The 16,090-nt window shown below is 39.6% G+C and overlaps 1 protein-coding gene across 1 annotated transcript in view; it reads right to left on the bottom strand.

The window, feature by feature from the left end:
- PAX3 (paired box 3) overlaps positions 1-16,090 on the bottom strand; it is a 94,625-nt gene that overhangs the window by 14,178 nt on the left and 64,357 nt on the right. The window contains exons 6-7 of the mRNA XM_046644247.1: positions 6,403-6,568; positions 5,290-5,504 (exon numbers count right to left, since the gene is read on the bottom strand). Coding sequence (XP_046500203.1) covers positions 5,290-5,504; positions 6,403-6,568 — 381 coding nt within the window. The remainder of the gene's footprint in view (positions 1-5,289; positions 5,505-6,402; positions 6,569-16,090) is intronic.

Raw genomic sequence — 16,090 nt, 5'->3', positions numbered from 1 at the left:
AATAGCCAGGTGTACTGCTTATTCAATTACATCTTACCCAAGACCTGGACAAAATTCGAAATAAGGCCTTTGAGCATTAGCTCTTACCATGGGGATTTATTAATAACAGTTAAACATTCTCTACAACAAAACTTTTTTGTGTGTAATTTAAGCCTATTTTCTTATTTTGTCATTGGTTTCACTCATAAACCAGAAACGAAAATCTCCCCATCTGCTCTAAACATAAAATGTGTTCATAATAACCCAGATTTATACCAAATGTATTTTTAAGCATTGCTGAATTCAGAGAGTACTCAAAATTTATGGCCTCTGAGGTTGCAAAGAGGACTTCCTCTTTTTAAGGAGGAAAATGCTTAAAATGAACATAGCAAAGGTTCAGAAAGCTTCTTGGATATCAAATGGCTCCACAGGAAAAAAAAATGTCAATGATATAAGAGTAAATGAATCAAAACCATATGGATCAAATTTTCCCTAAAATACACAGTTTGAAAAATTAAGGAGGAAAAGTACTTGGCAAAATGTGTTTTAGGTTTTACCAAACCCAAAACATTTGAAGAATCATTTGCAATGGTTGATGAACCCTAAGTGCAGCCAAGTTGGCCCATTTTTGTATACTGCAGAACAATAAAAAAGCTTCCTAGAAACCATGTAACCCACTGATACTGTATTTCACTCAAGAAATCATTAGAAGCTGTCACCAAAAACTGGGGAGTTTGTAGAAGTGGGGTGGAAGTGGGGCATGAAATGATAAAAGTTTGTTAATTTAATTGGTGTTGTGTTTTGGGGTTGGCTATGTGTGTTTTGGAGGTGGGGGAGTAGTAAGTATAGTATTTCCTTCAAAAGAAAGTTAATTAGAAGAACTTCGGCCAAATGTTAATTAGTCTCACGTCTTGAGCATATGGTAGTATTTCCTCAGTACTCCATACTCCAGGTCAGTATTCCTTTTTCTCTCCTGCACATGCAGGAAGGTGCTGGTAATATACCATGTGGGTTCAGAGGGGAAATATATGGTCTCTATTTCCTGTATTCTTTCTGTACTGTCCCCACGTGAAGAGAACACAACCTCTCTAAAGAAGGCTGCCACTGCCGAGGAAAGCCCTCGTTAGAGCAGGTTGAATGGTTTTCTTCTCAGACCGTGTTTTGCCATTCATTATGTAAGTCCTGTCTCCTAAAAGGGTTATGTAGTTCAAACGATCCCAGCAATTCAGAGACAGTGGAAAATTTTGAGGTCATTAGCCTACTCCCTCTCTCACCCATCACTGAGAATCTCAAGTTCCCTAACAGATCCAGCCTTTGAGGGAACGTGAAGCCAAGCCCTCCATCTGTGAATCCTTTCGACCATGCCTGCAGGAAAATCCGAACGTCGGTGATAGAGACCCTGGAAAACTTCCTAGGACATTATGCTTATTTAGCCAGTGAAATGTGTAATTTGTGTTTATAGAAGAGTTAGTAACAACGAGAAGAGAGATAGGTTTCACTCCTAACTCTACCAGTAACTCACTCTGTCATTCAGATGACTGTGTTTCATTGGCCTCAGTTTTTCCGTAAGTAAAATGGGAATATTCCCCAGATGTAGTTACTGAGTCCCTCAGAACAAGACAAACTTGCCAACGATTAGGTAGTGCACAGACCCTTTGAGCCACTTGAAGAGGGATCTGACCAAACCCTCTAAAAGTTTTTGTCAGTATTCTGAGACTTAGAATGTCACAAATACATGTCACTCTTGTTACTCCAATCTGACCAGCTGGACAGGTGTGACCTTCCTGAGCCACCGCTTCACATCTGTCCCTCACGAAGCTGAGACCTCCCCGGAGAACAGGACCGAGGGCATCTAAGAAACACCATTTGGCTAACGGCTCTTATTCCAAGCTTTAAAAGAGTCTTTGCTTGAAGGAACAGATATGTTAGAGAGCCCAAAGGAAAACCAACTAAAATCTACATACATACAAAGAAACGATTTGCCTTTCATTGTGGTCTCTATTAATTCCTTGACAAGAAACTAGGAAGCCCATGCTACAAGAGTTCACACACATTCTAACTCATGATTTCCAAGTCTGAATGGCAAACAACCCATCAATTTCAGTGACATGAGGCAAAAAAGTCAAATAAAATGCACAAACATTTTTAACAAGTCAAATAGCCCGCAAGGAAGAGATCAACAATGAATTGGCCATAACAACTCAAAACAATTTAGATCCAATTCCGTTTAAATTAATAGATGGGAAATACCCTGTGATGAAATACAAAGGCAGAGAAAAGGTGAGAGGCAAAGTTATATACACTACTCCATTATATTTTTTAAAAAGCATAAGACCCAAAAAGAGCTGAAAGGCAATATGCAAAAATATTAAGAGTGGTTACCAAGGGGAAATTTTTTTCTACTCTAAACACACTTTTTAAATTTTTCCCGTTGTCTACAATAACCATGCAGTAAGTACTTTTAGTACTGGGAGAAGTTAAAAGATTGATAGAAAAAGCGTGTAAAGCAAAAAAGCGCGTAAAGAACGTATTAGCTAAAAGAGTGTAAATTAACCTGAACCCAAAAGTTTAGAAAACTTGCCCCTACAAAATGATTTAAAAATATGACTAACGCCCCCTGCCTCTATTTTTCATGAAACCTGTTTCCTCTTCACCCAAGTTGGGCTATCATGGATGAGATCCTAGACTAGGAGCCAGGAATCCTTGCTCTAGCCCCAGTCCTCTCACTATCAGCCCTGTGGCCTTCAGCAGGCCACAAGCTCTCTGAGCCTCAGTTGATCTGTCTGCATATCAGATGCTCAGATAGAGGCAGAGGGAGGGGAAGAGTAGGAGGAGAAAAGGAAAAATGGTAATTGCAGGATTCGTTGCATTTTTAATATGACCTGATCCAATATGGTCATGAGCACTTCTAGGTAATAAGTAATAAGCTGAAAGGACTACCACCATTTCTTTACTATCTTCTTTAATAGGTAACCCAGGCTGTTAGATGTGGGCTCTTTGCTTCAAATTTTTCTTCAAAATAATCTTAATAAAGCCAGACAATCAAAAGAAGGGTAGCCCCCCTCTTTGCTTAAATAGAGACATTCCTGAGAAGTGATAAATCCCAAAAGCTACAGGAATCTTTCTACTTCCCAACGCTCCTACTCCGTCATTTTATAAACATATTCAGCAAGGTACTGATTCACTCACTATCTTTCATTCTCCAACTTTGCCTGAGGAGGTAAGGAGGAACTTCATATCATTTGTCCCTTTTCCAACTCATCGGGGATGCTATAAAAACTTAGACAATGTGGGTTCTTAGTGGTGGTTTGCAGCGGAAACGTATGGCCGAAATGCAAAATAAACTGGATATTTGCAATGTAATAAGTAATGAATTAACATAATATGTAAGAGCATAGTAAAGAAATACAGGAAAAGTTGCCTGTGGAATTTTCCATTGCTTGATATTGGCATGATTCCCTCCCTACCGCCGACTCTGGAATCATAGCCAGGCTTCCTGAAAAATCAAGGATTAGCAGTTTCAAGATCAAGTGCTAGTAATTCCATTTATGCAATAGTTATAGACTACAATATTGCACACATTATAACATAAAAGATAATATATTTATAATACAAGAAACTAGCAGTTTCATTTACAAAATACAGATTTGTGTCATTATTTTTATGATGATTCAACACTAAAGAAATGCCAAGAAATCCTGGGTCTCCCCTTACAGAAGTAGTTAGCATTGGCATTTACTTTTATTAAAACTTTCAACCAAATCATGTTCATAAAAAGCTTTTCTATGGCCCCCAATTCCTTATGTTAAAAATTGCAGAGATAACTACTTCTGAAGTTACTTCTAAACTGTGGAAGAAGTTTATATGTTATAAATCTGGGCATTTTAAAGATGCATCTATTAATATAAGTCCATGAGTGTCATGCAAAATCGCATTCACAAAGGCCAGCAGTTGGAAATTAAATGTCTTAAAGTCCTGTAGGAAGCACGTTCGTTGTTTTCATGTTGTTATTTCTCGGCTGAGGTTTAAAGCCACGTCTTATTTTTTATCCCAGGATGTGCTATAGGAATCTATGAAACTTAATTACATTTACTGTTACAAAAAAGGATTTATGAACTTTTGCCTTTAGGCAGAAATGTTTATTTCATTGCCTTTGCTATTCATTCTTTTCAACTCCAACGGCTTTGAACTTTTCAGCTGCTCAGAGTTATCACCGTTGTCCAGAGCCCAGGAACTCCACTCCCAAGACGCACACCACAAGTTAAAGAAAACGAAGACGGCAAAGATATATGAGTCGTTATTTTGGCCACCCTTTGTGCCATTAAAATCTCATTTTCTGCCTATTAGAATGCCCTCTTGGTGCTTAGGCAGCGGTGAGTGTCAGTGATTACTGTGTAATTGAGGATAATTGTCTTTTCACTTTTCATTTGTGTCATTCTGAGCTTCTCTCTGTTTTTCTAACCACCAAGAGGAAAAGGGAGTAAGAAAAGATAAAGCTGTTAAAACTCTCACTCTTGGTCCTGAAGAGATTCTCGATTGCAATTATAGATTGCAACCCCTTTGTGACATTTCTCCAAATTTAGCGGGCAGCTATCCTCGCCACCTGGGCCAGGCACTCTCTAATAAAATCAAGCAATCTGTATTTAAACAACTGCTAATAATGTCAACTTCAGACAGATGCCACATGTAGGAAATTTACCCAACCCTCTGACATGCAATTATCAAGGCAATTTATTAATACGATCTCTCAAGAAAAGCTCATAGTCCAATGCAAATTAGAAAAACAATTACTACATTCAGATATCGATATATTCCCAAAGAGCAGTAATTCTCCTAGTTTGTGCATTTATAACTCATTTATCCCAAAGTCCTGTAGCCATCAGCTGGGTCTCCCTCCATACGACTTGTTTGCTTCCTCTCCGATGTTTTATAAAAGCTTTGGTGTTTTCTTGTTAGCTGCTTTTGCTCACAACCCTATCACCTGACCAAATACCATTAAAAAAAAGATGTGTGTATGAGTTTTTCAACCACAGCCCAGAACTAGGAGTGGAGATGACAAACGCCTTGACTACTGAGTATAAACATAAAGTCTCCATGATTACATTAAAAATCTCTTGAATTTTAAGTCTGAGCTACAACTTTTGATACAGCCAGTAGGAAGGGTGGGGAGAAAGGAAACTAAAATCATGTGGCTTGGATAAAGAATACATTATGGTTTAAATTTGGCAATTCATTATATGACTGCCTCGGGGAATTGGCTATTTGGTTCTGGTATACAGCAAATCGTCTGTCTGGAAACACGGGACTGACCTGAGGTGAAAGGCCATTGCCAATGGCGGGGTTCATGGGGTTGGAGGGCCCGGACGGAGGCACAAAGCTGTCTGTATAGCTGGAAAATCCATGCCTGGTGCTGGGGAGGCAGTAGGCAGAGCCGCTGTCTGGGTTTGAAGGAATAGTGCTTTGGTGTACAGTACTCGGAGGAAGCGGTTGAGGTCTGTGAACGGTGCTGCTGGGATCTGACACGGCTGCAATGAAGAAGACTGTCAGAAGAAAGCTCCTTTGTAGGTCAGCAGAGAAAGTTCAGAGCGAGAGTTCACCGTCACCAAGCCATCAGTAGCATCTATCGGTCAGACCAAATGTTAATTCCAAACTGCATTTCTCAACAAGCAGGTGCAGAACCACATGTAACAAGTATAGCCACAGCTCTGCACATATGTGCACGTACGTAAGTTATCTATATACTTTCCTGGCACACTCACCCAGAACAGGAATTCAGAAATCACATAATGAATGCTAACAATTCCATTTGGGCAGTGAATGTTATTAAAAATCAACATAGGAATTAACCAATGGAAGAATTGCAAGTCTCAAATTTCTTATCAATACATTTTCAAAGCACCTAAATATTAGTGTCATAGTATAGTTTCGAATGCCTAGAATGCTATCTTTCATAATCCAAAATAATTTAGTCTTATCTTTTATCCCATTCACCTCTACGTGCTAACAGATGGACTTCATCAAAGCTTACCTTCCCTCTATTACTACTGTGGTTAGTAACCATCACAGAGCTTCAGACTGGAGAAATTGCAACTGGAGTACAAATGTAGAGGCAAAATTTTAACGAAAGAAAATTGCATGTTTATTTAGGAAGGTTGTTTTGTTTCATTGTTCTGTTTTGTTTTGTTCTAAAATACTGAAATAGTATTATATTGCAACACAGTTTATCTAGAGAGATTCAGCTATGTCATAGAACAAACTATGTTTCTGAAATGTGACAGGTACACTTAGGGCAACCTGATATAATGTAATTAACATCCAAATAGCAATGATGTCGGCATCGCAGAGGAATTCATTGCATAAAATACGCAGCAGGGAAACCAATTGGGAGTTACATGTTAACTCCTTGACTCCCTTCCTTCATACCTTGTGGAATAGCCGTGGGCTGGTAAGAGGTCTCGGACAGCTGGTACGTTGGCAGAGTCGGCATGGCAGTGGGAGGGAATCCCCCCGGAATGAGATGGTTGAAAGCCATCAGTTGATTGGCCCCAGCTTGCTTCCTCCACCTTGCACGGCGGTTGCTAAACCAGACCTATGGATTTAATTTAAAATTTGAGGATTTCACTGATGAAATAATAGTACATTCTTAATGAATTTTTCATGCTAAAACAGATTAAAGGCCCCTTACTGACAGGGCAAATAGATGTAAGAGCCCTCCACCTTCTGGGTTGTATTGTCAGGGGAGAAAGGAGAGTTAAATGTCAGGGGTCATGGAGGGGTTTCCAGGCTTTTGCATGGTCTTGCAAAGCCCCCACAAAGCCCGTGATGACTGTGGGCAGGGATGGCTGAGCAGGAGTGGAAACAACGAGAACTGCCCACTACCATCATCAACACCCTCCAACTTTCATACACTCTCCAAGGATCCATGAGTCTCTGACGCCCACACAACATAGGTCCTAAGTTGGCCTTGCCTATTACTCTAATCCTTGTATCTTATGTTCTTATCAGTCTGTCTCTGTGTTTCCAGGGTCACTATGAGCATAGCTCCTGGAGAGTCATATAAATGGGCCAGAAGGATAAATGGAGCCATTTTACCATCCTTTCAAAGTGTGAGACATTTGGAAGTAGACGCCACAGAGGTAAGTATTTCAAGAAATGAAAGCATTTTATCTAAGATCCCTTAAATAACTAGTTTGTTTATTATTTCTTTAAGCAACAGCTTTAAGCACCTATCATTCTCTGTGCCAGGCATATGCTAACTAGGTACCTTCAGAAAAACTTGATGTAATATAATAAAATGCCTTCAAGGAACTCAAAGCCCAAGTATTTCGTGTGAGGAGCCGGAGAGATACGACAATAATAGGAGCAAGAAATGCAACTGAACATCTAAAATGTTGAGAAATTGTGATAGAAGGCTTTGAATGGGCCCCATGATCTTCCCAACTCTTATATCTCCAGAGTTTAAATGTAGAGCTTTGAATGATTTTTCCACTGTGCAAGCGATGTTTCCCCCAATGCGAGAAAGGATTTCTACCAATTAAAGATATTCTAATTCCTATATCAAAAGTTCATTGAAAACTTAATATGGAGAAAGCACGATGCTTGGAGCCGAACAGATAAAGGCCTGAATAAAATGACAGGATAAGACAGGATTCCTGTACTTATGTAGCTTACAGACTTGTCCTCATAGATTTCACAGAGTCAGCAAGGAAATCAAAATAATTGCTCACTAGAGGTAGAAGCTCCATCTTTGGAAATCCACAGAATCCAGAAAAGTTTAGAGCGGAGACAGATTTTCAACTTATTTGAAAGCTTGGCTATGATTTCAACCAGAGGTCACACCAGATGGGAGTGATATATGTGAGACCAGCATGTCTAAGAAAAGATAAGACTTGATTTCCTTACAGAACAAAGTTAGCAATTACACAGCTTAATTGTAACTTTTTAAGTCATACAATTTTTTAAAAGAGTGGAGGGAGGAATTTCTCCCTTCTGGAGCAAGAAAGTCCAATTTAGCAAATACTTTGCCAAAGCATCTGCTTAAACTTTTGCTACTTACCCAAGCATTTGTCTGAAAATGAGCATGTTCCTCTCTAAGCATGCTGCAAGATACTGGTGAGGAAAGCTGTTTGAACTTCCTCAAAATACTAACATTTAATATTCCTTAAGTTTCCAACAGGAAGAGAGGTAAGTCAATATTTTCCCATGTTGATACATAATTGAATTAGAGTTTTACTTAACTTAATATATTGCCACCTGGGATAACAGAACCATGAACAGTACTCAATTTCAGATCTGCATCAATTGTGTTTTCTCACTGCAAGTTGAAGCGTCTGTTACCATGACTCTCAGAGGCATCAGGGTAAGAAAACTGTTTTCAAGGATGAGCTTGAACAAGCTGTGCTAGCCTGAAGGGGCTAAGGGTAAGAAGTTAGGGCCCTATTCATGCCAGAGGGCACTGTGCTACACCACACACTGTGGTTATATTCTGTACTATAAAACCTCCAGCTTAATGAGGCAAAACTGGTTCAGGTGAAGCGGTCCTCACACTTATCTAGACCAACCTATGTGCAGGGCATCTTCAGATTTCTATACTAGGCTGGGAGGAGAGCTGAATTTCCAAAAGTCCTGATGTGACTTCACTTATTCAGACTTACTATCCTCAATTCTACTGTTGAGATCCTTTATGAAGAACTCAGAAGCTTGCACGTCTGTCATTATCAGAGCATGTTGCCAGTCTCTCTGGGCCAACTGGCTTCTGTAACCTTTAGAAAAGTAAACCAAGTTTGATTTATTCACTGAGTGGCTATGCCTGGTCACTCCATCAATCTCAAACTACGTTTGATTCAAGTTCATTCTAACTCCTCCACAACCCAATTTTTTAAATCAAAAATGTCTTTCCTCAGGGACTGGCCCAGTAATGCAGTGGTTATGTTCACATGCTCTGCTTTGGTGGCCCAGGGTTTGTGGGTGTGGATCCCAGGCGCCAATCTACACACTGCTCTTCAGGCCATGACGTGGCGGCATCCCACAATACAAAATAGAGGAAGATTGGCACAGATGTTAGCTCAGGGACAATCTTCCTCAAGTAAAAAGAGGAAGAATGGCAGCAGACGTTAGCTCAGGGCCAATCTTCCTCACCAAAAGAAAAAAAAAGGTCTTTGTTCAAATAATAAATTAGAAGAAACACCATAAATTTGTACAAATAATAAATTAGAAGAAACATAACTTTGTACAAATACCTTCAAAACATTAAATCCAAAAGACTAGAGGTGTAAGGTTTTTTGGGTCTGTATTCATTTTTCCAAAATGATACAAATAAATCTTGAAGACACTGAGTAAACCCACCAGGAGTTGTATTAAAAAGAAGTTCTTAGACTTACAATGTAATATCTATTATAAATAATAATAAAAGATAAAGAGAAATAGTTGAGAAGCAAATCTTTACTGAAAAACAAATCTTCAATAAGAGGTTCAAGAGTTTCCCCAAGGAAGGAATTTAAATATTGTTTAAATTTAGGCTAAATAAATCCAGAGGGCTGTTCCTGAGAGAACCAGGGCTTCCTGAGGACTGGCCTGCCTGTCTCTGGCCACCAGATTTTTCTATCATCTTGCCATTACCAGCCTCTGCATCTCCATCTCCTAGAACTGCTGAGTGTGCCAAAGGAAAGACTAAAGAAAAAACCTACGAAAGTCACAAATTGGGAAATGGTCCTTGCCTTCTTCATGCTTTGAAACTCATAAAAGACACATCTCCTATTTTTATTAGAAAAACAGAAAAGATGCCCTTGAAATAAGTTTCATTTTCAATACCCAAACTGGCCAACTACAATGATCCTGGGATACTGTTGCCAGCCCATCTTTAACTGAAAGATAGTCTCTTGGTACCCAGAAATCTTAGATAACTCTTTCAATATTGTATCACTAATTCCTAACAGACAACGAGTAAATAATCTACTGCACAACATGTATAAGTGTATAACACTACATAAGTTCACCTACAATGGGGGGAAGGCATTTATGCCTTGGCGTTACAATAGCTAGAAACTTCTCTTTGTTTTGACAAGAGTAGTGATAGCAACAGAGACAAACTGGCCTTTGATGATCTAGGGGAGAATACATGTGTTCCACCAATTTCTTACCCAGTAGGGCAGGAAGAACAAGTTTTACAAAGTCAGCTGTATACCTTTATGTAATTTTTATGAGCTGTGATTCAATGTAATTTCATTCTCCCCTCACAACATAACCCGGCATTCCACATCACACTTAGCACGGTAAGAAAGTGGGGGCAGGAGGCAGACACTAGTGGATGTCTGCTATGAGGCCCAGTTAATTGCTTATAATTGTTCGTATAATATCACACTACATCAAAACTCGCCCTCACAGCAAGTTTTTACTTCATTTGATGAGCTGCAGCCTGCTTTATTTTCATCTGCCCCCTGGATCTGTCTCTCTTCAGAGCCTTTCCACAAAGCCATATTCACGCCTTTTGAAAATGATCTTTAGGTCCATTTCTGGAGCAATATAACATCCAATGAATTTTTCCAGTAAAATTTAAATTGTTTAAAAGATCCCCATAACATCCTGCTAACTAAGGAAAACAAGGTAATGAATCACAAAAGAAGAAGGTTTTCCTAAATTTTTCTCTTCAGGAGTAAAATAAGTAATTTGTTCAGATTCTAAACAATCTAAGTTGAGCAAAACTTGGTAGATATCTTTAAAAGATGGAGTGAAACTTCTCATTCACACGGGTGCAATGCAGACCAGGCAAAAGTTGCATCCCAGCTTCCCCACACCCACTAGTAAGTGGTAACCTCTGTGACCTTGAACAATTTGCTGAACATCCATGGGCCTCTGTTTTCTCATCTGCTAAATGGGAGAAATAAAAAAACTCCTGCACAAGATTGTCGTGACAATTAAATGAGAATACAATTAGAGCCCTTCACAGAATAGCTAAGAGATATTGTGTTCAATAAATATTTACTATTAAGTGAGAATGTCACATTGACACCTCAGTCTGAGAAATCCAAGAATTAAAGTCTCGCTTTGTTTTCTTAGCTCTGTGGTCTAGAGCCAAAGCCTTTTGTGCCTATGAGCAAACAGGAAAGTGCCTGAACAACACCTCAAATAACTGAAAGCCAGTTTGGCTTGAATGGAGGCTTAGGTCAAATTTGCTTCCAAGTTTCATGGATTAGTGCTAATTGCCCATAGTGTAAGCCTAATTTTGCCCGTCCATAAATTACTGGTTCCCATTTTTGGTGTGGTCCTCAAAGGCAATCTAACCTACATTATTCCAGATGGGTTATTTCAAATGCAATTTTAAAACTGGGGGAGAATATATACTTAGTCTTTAGGAAGAGAATTCACAACAAGATTATAAAATGTTTGATTAAGCACTAGATTTGATGATGTCTAACGCTACAATGCCAAATACAGTTCTTTCCAAGGAGGTCAATTCAGGACAAGCTGCTCATTCCTCTGGACCTTCTCATTGGGTCCACTCCCTCTCTCTGTCTATACCACACTCTTCCAGCCCTCCTATCACTGTGGCTATCCAGCTTTGACCACTGTATCCAGAGCAGGTTGTGGGGAGGAGAGGTGAGGTTGACGAGGAGAAATGTCATGCTCTTGTGAATGTCAGAGGATCACGGACAGACATAAAAACATACTCGACTGCATCTTTATACATCCCAAAGTAAACTCCTGTTGAGAATGGCAGGATGACCATATTTTTGTTCATTACTGGAGTTCAGGGTCGAATATTCCATGCCTATCTTAACATCTGAACCATCCAGATCTGTTAGATCGCTTTAAATCACCATGGGGCTTCCCTGAGAATCCCAAATTACTGATGCTAGAAGAGTCCTGAGAGATCATGCATCCTAGTAGTTTCCAATTAGGGGACAGTAGCGGGGGACGTGGTATTTGAGAGTATCGTGAAAGCCAGAGGTCCTCTCCCTAGTTAATGTTTATGTGTGTGTGTGTGCGCACACACACACACACACACAGAAGCAAAGGCACAAAATTTTATGCACAAATCTCAAGTCTCTGCGATCTCCTGAAGTCATCCATGATTATCCTGGTGGTCCATGGACCCAGACTGAGATCATCTGATCTAAACTATCCTATATTCTAAAATTAAAAAAAAAGGAGACCAGTCCTGTGGCTGAGTGGTTAAGTTTGCATGCTCTGCTTTGGTGGCCCAGGGTTTTGCTGGTTTGGATCCTGGGCATGGACCTAGCACCACTCATCAGGCCATGCTGAGGCGGCATCCCACATAGCACAACAGGAAGGACCTACAACTAGAATATACAACTGTACTGGGGGTCTTTGGGGAGAAAAAGAAAAAAAAAAAACCTGAAGCCCAGCAGGACTACAGTAGAATTAAGTGACTTGCTCATCAAAACACTTTTGGCAAGCTGAGACCAAAATCCACATCTTCTGACTCCTAGTTAAATGCTGTTTCTACAAGCAGTTTCCTTTCCTGTCTTCCATTATTTTGGTGGCAAAAAAGAATGATACTTCCTTGCTTCACAGAGTTCTTAGATGGAATATTTATTAAAACTTTTGCACATCATAACTATTTGCAAGTCATTCTTCCCACAAAACTTTAATGCCTGCCACTTTTTGCATAATAACAGCTAGCCAGGAGATTATTTAGGCAAATTAGTCTTTGGTGTACAATAATTCTTAGAGTGTGTACTCAGATATGGCTATGATAGACACAACACAGTTGATGTCCAAACAAATTTTTATGACATATGACAATGGCTTAAGTTATGATAGCTTTAGTCTCATCTCTATCCAGAAGAGTTTAGAAATATTTTTCTTCAGGAAAAAAAAATGAGATGTAGACATGTTTGGGGGTTTTTTTTGGTGTGGTGTTTGGTTTTCCCCGGTGCCCCAAATTAAACTAACTCACACTTTCTGGCTATCACTCAAACTGAGTTGACTTTGCTACTGCTTTCCCAGATCCTTCTAAAAACGAAAGGATTTTGTTCTGGCATTTTAATCAGTGATTAACTGCTCCCTTCTTTTTCCTGCTGGGATAAGTAAAAGATCCATATGCCGGGTGTTGTAGGGAATTTGTTAGGCTGTAGATCATAGCTGTGGTGCAAGACATGATGTGTCTCATGGGACCTAATGAAGCCATAAGGAATGTAAAGAGTCACCGGGTTAAAGCCACATTAGGACAGCTGTTAGGTTAATGAGGGCCCTGCTTTGGAGAGGAGGTCACTGTATAGAAAAATATGAACCACTCTTTATTGGTTTGATCCCATGTCCTCTGGAAGTTAATGGGCCATTCTTATTCTCCTTTGACATTCTTCCAGCCAGATGCGAATGCCGGGCACTGTACAAGCTGCATGGATTTGAGATTTATTCTGTCTGCCATCCTCGTCTTTGGCAAAGGCAAGAATGAGGCAGAGCAACACTGAACACTCCTTTCAGTTTTCCATCACTTTTTTAGTTTGACTTCCTTAAAATCAATGTTTATTTTTTGACTCTGAGTTCAGAGCTGATAGTCAATCTGTCTCAAGGACAGACCCAGTATGTGGGCTTAGTCAGCCATGGAGCCATGAAATAGAGTGGACACTCATTAATGGTTTGCTGAAAGAATGGAGGAATGAATGGACCTCATTTCACATTTAAACCAGGTAATCATAGAACTGTAACAAAAGCAAAATAGATTTGCTACATGTAATATTTGTAACATTGTTATATACATCATAATATGCATACTATATATGTTATATTATATAATATTTATGATACATATTATCATGATTTGTGGTAAACGGTGGTCATTTCTGGAAAGGAACATGGTATCCCAATGTAACAGGTAGAGAGATTGAATAGTGCCAACTATAAAACATCTAGACTATAAACCTTGGTGCATGTGTGACTCTCCCCTTCACTCACCCTTCCACCCACCTCCAGCTTACACAATCAGTTGCCTACATTCCACTTCTGAATACTTTTCACCGCTATCCTTCCTTTCCATTCCCACTGCCACTGACTTATTTCATGCCCACAGCCTCCACTGCCTATCGCATCACATTTGAGCTCCCAAGCCTGAAATCCAAGCCCTCTGTAGGATGTCTTCAGCCTGGATTTCCAACCATATTCCTTCCTGCAACCCTATCACTCTCTACCCTCCAACCAAATTGAACTATTCACTAGTCCCTCAACATGACTAGAGTGAAAATTAAAGGTCAGCTGATATGTAACTCATGTGCTTTCAACTCTCCGAGCTTCTGCTCATATTATTCGCTGTTACTAAAACACTCTCCCACCCTCCCTGTCCAATGAATGTCCATCCAGTCTCAAAAGTCCATCTTAAGGGGCCAGCCCCGTGGCCGAGTGGTTAAGTTTGCGCACTCGGCTGCAGGCAGCCCAGTGTTTCGTCAGTTTGAATCCTGGGCGTGGACATGCCACTGCTCATCAAGCCATGCTGAGGCGGCATCCCACATGCCACAACTAGAAGGACCCACAACTAAGAATATACAACTATGTACTGGGCGGCTTTGGGGAGAAAAAGGAAAAAATAAAATCTTTAAAAAAAAAAAAGTCCATCTTAAATCTGCCGTCTTCATGAGCCTTTCTTGTTGACTCCAAGATCTCATCTTCTCCTCTTCTCAACTCCCACTCTTCTTTGTCTCTCTCTATGGCACTTAGATCTGCTTTGTTTCCAAATTATTTGCATGTTTACTCTATAACCCATGTTAGACTCTGGCTCCCTGAGAGACTTGTCTTAATTCATCTCAGCATTCCTTGACTTTCCTAGCACTATCACGAACATGTGGAAAGTCAATTTGATTAAAGCCATCCCTCTGACCAGGCTCTGCAGCCGGGAAGAGGCTGTTTCTCAAACTTTTGTAATAGGAGAGGCAATTGGCTGCATAGGAGAAAGTGTCGGTCAATCTAGAGACTATAGCAACTGACTAGATCACTGCTGAGTCCTCAGTTTCACCTTGACTGTGAAAATCAAGTATCTGGGAATAAGGCAATATTTCTGGATAAGGCAACTTAACTTCTGGGGCAGTAAGGAGTCCAGGACACCATGAGACATCCAAAATCTTCAAACAGTGCTTTACTACCTTGAGGGGGAACTGCATCGTTAATGATGAAAACATTATTCTATCACTGAATAGAAATGTTACACCAAAGTAGCCTTTTCCAGAGGGTTCAGAGCACTTCTAAGAGTTCAAAAGATAATTTTAAATGTCCTTAAAACAATAGTTACTTGAAACGCTTCTAAACTATAAACCCTTAAAGGAAGAGATTTTTGCCTTTGTACATCTTTATCATTGAAAGGCCACAGACAGGAAGTGTGTGGAATGCAATTACCTCAATCACTTACTAGCTATGTGACTTTGGGTAGTTACTTAAATAGTCTGAGTGTTAGTTTCCTCATCTATAAATTGCGTGTATTAATAGTACCAACCTAGGGTTTTAATGATGAGTAAATGGGTTAATTCATGAAAAGCACTTAGAATAGTGCCTGGCACAAAGTAATCACTCAAAATTTTGCCTTTTATCTATGTACCACCCCCAGTGTCCATAACAAGGATCCTGAAATGGTGAGTAACATGAATTGACACACTTCCTGTGCCCTCCTCGATATAATCATATTCTCCTAGTACTGATAACCAAAGTCTAGAATAAGAATGCACATTTTCATAAATACAAAAACAAACCCATACAGGAACACAAAGAAAGCAAATTAAATTGATCATATTTTTGAATCTATTCATATAAGATACTTGTATCAAACAACATGACAGAAAAGAAACCAAACATATCCACCATATCAATAAATTCAGCTGGACTTACGAACCTATTAAGAGAAAAAAGAAAAGAATTTTCTGACTGGTTAGCAAAGTAAAATGCTGATGTAGACAATGGACATAACTAAAATAAGAGAGATGCAAACAAGGGAGCAGGGCAGGAGGTTGGAACAGGCAAATGCAAATAAAAAGAAAAAAGAGGTCATGACATTGTCATCGTAACGAGGCAAAATATAAAGAAAAGGCATTAGAGAGACAGGAGGAAACTTCATAAAGCTAGAGGCTACAGTTCACAATTCACAAGGAAGCGCCATTCCTAATATATT

Source organism: Equus quagga, chromosome 17 (genome assembly GCF_021613505.1).
Source record: "Equus quagga isolate Etosha38 chromosome 17, UCLA_HA_Equagga_1.0, whole genome shotgun sequence".
Taxonomy (NCBI): domain Eukaryota; kingdom Metazoa; phylum Chordata; class Mammalia; order Perissodactyla; family Equidae; genus Equus; species Equus quagga.
This window is presented reverse-complemented; position numbering and strand designations above follow the sequence as displayed.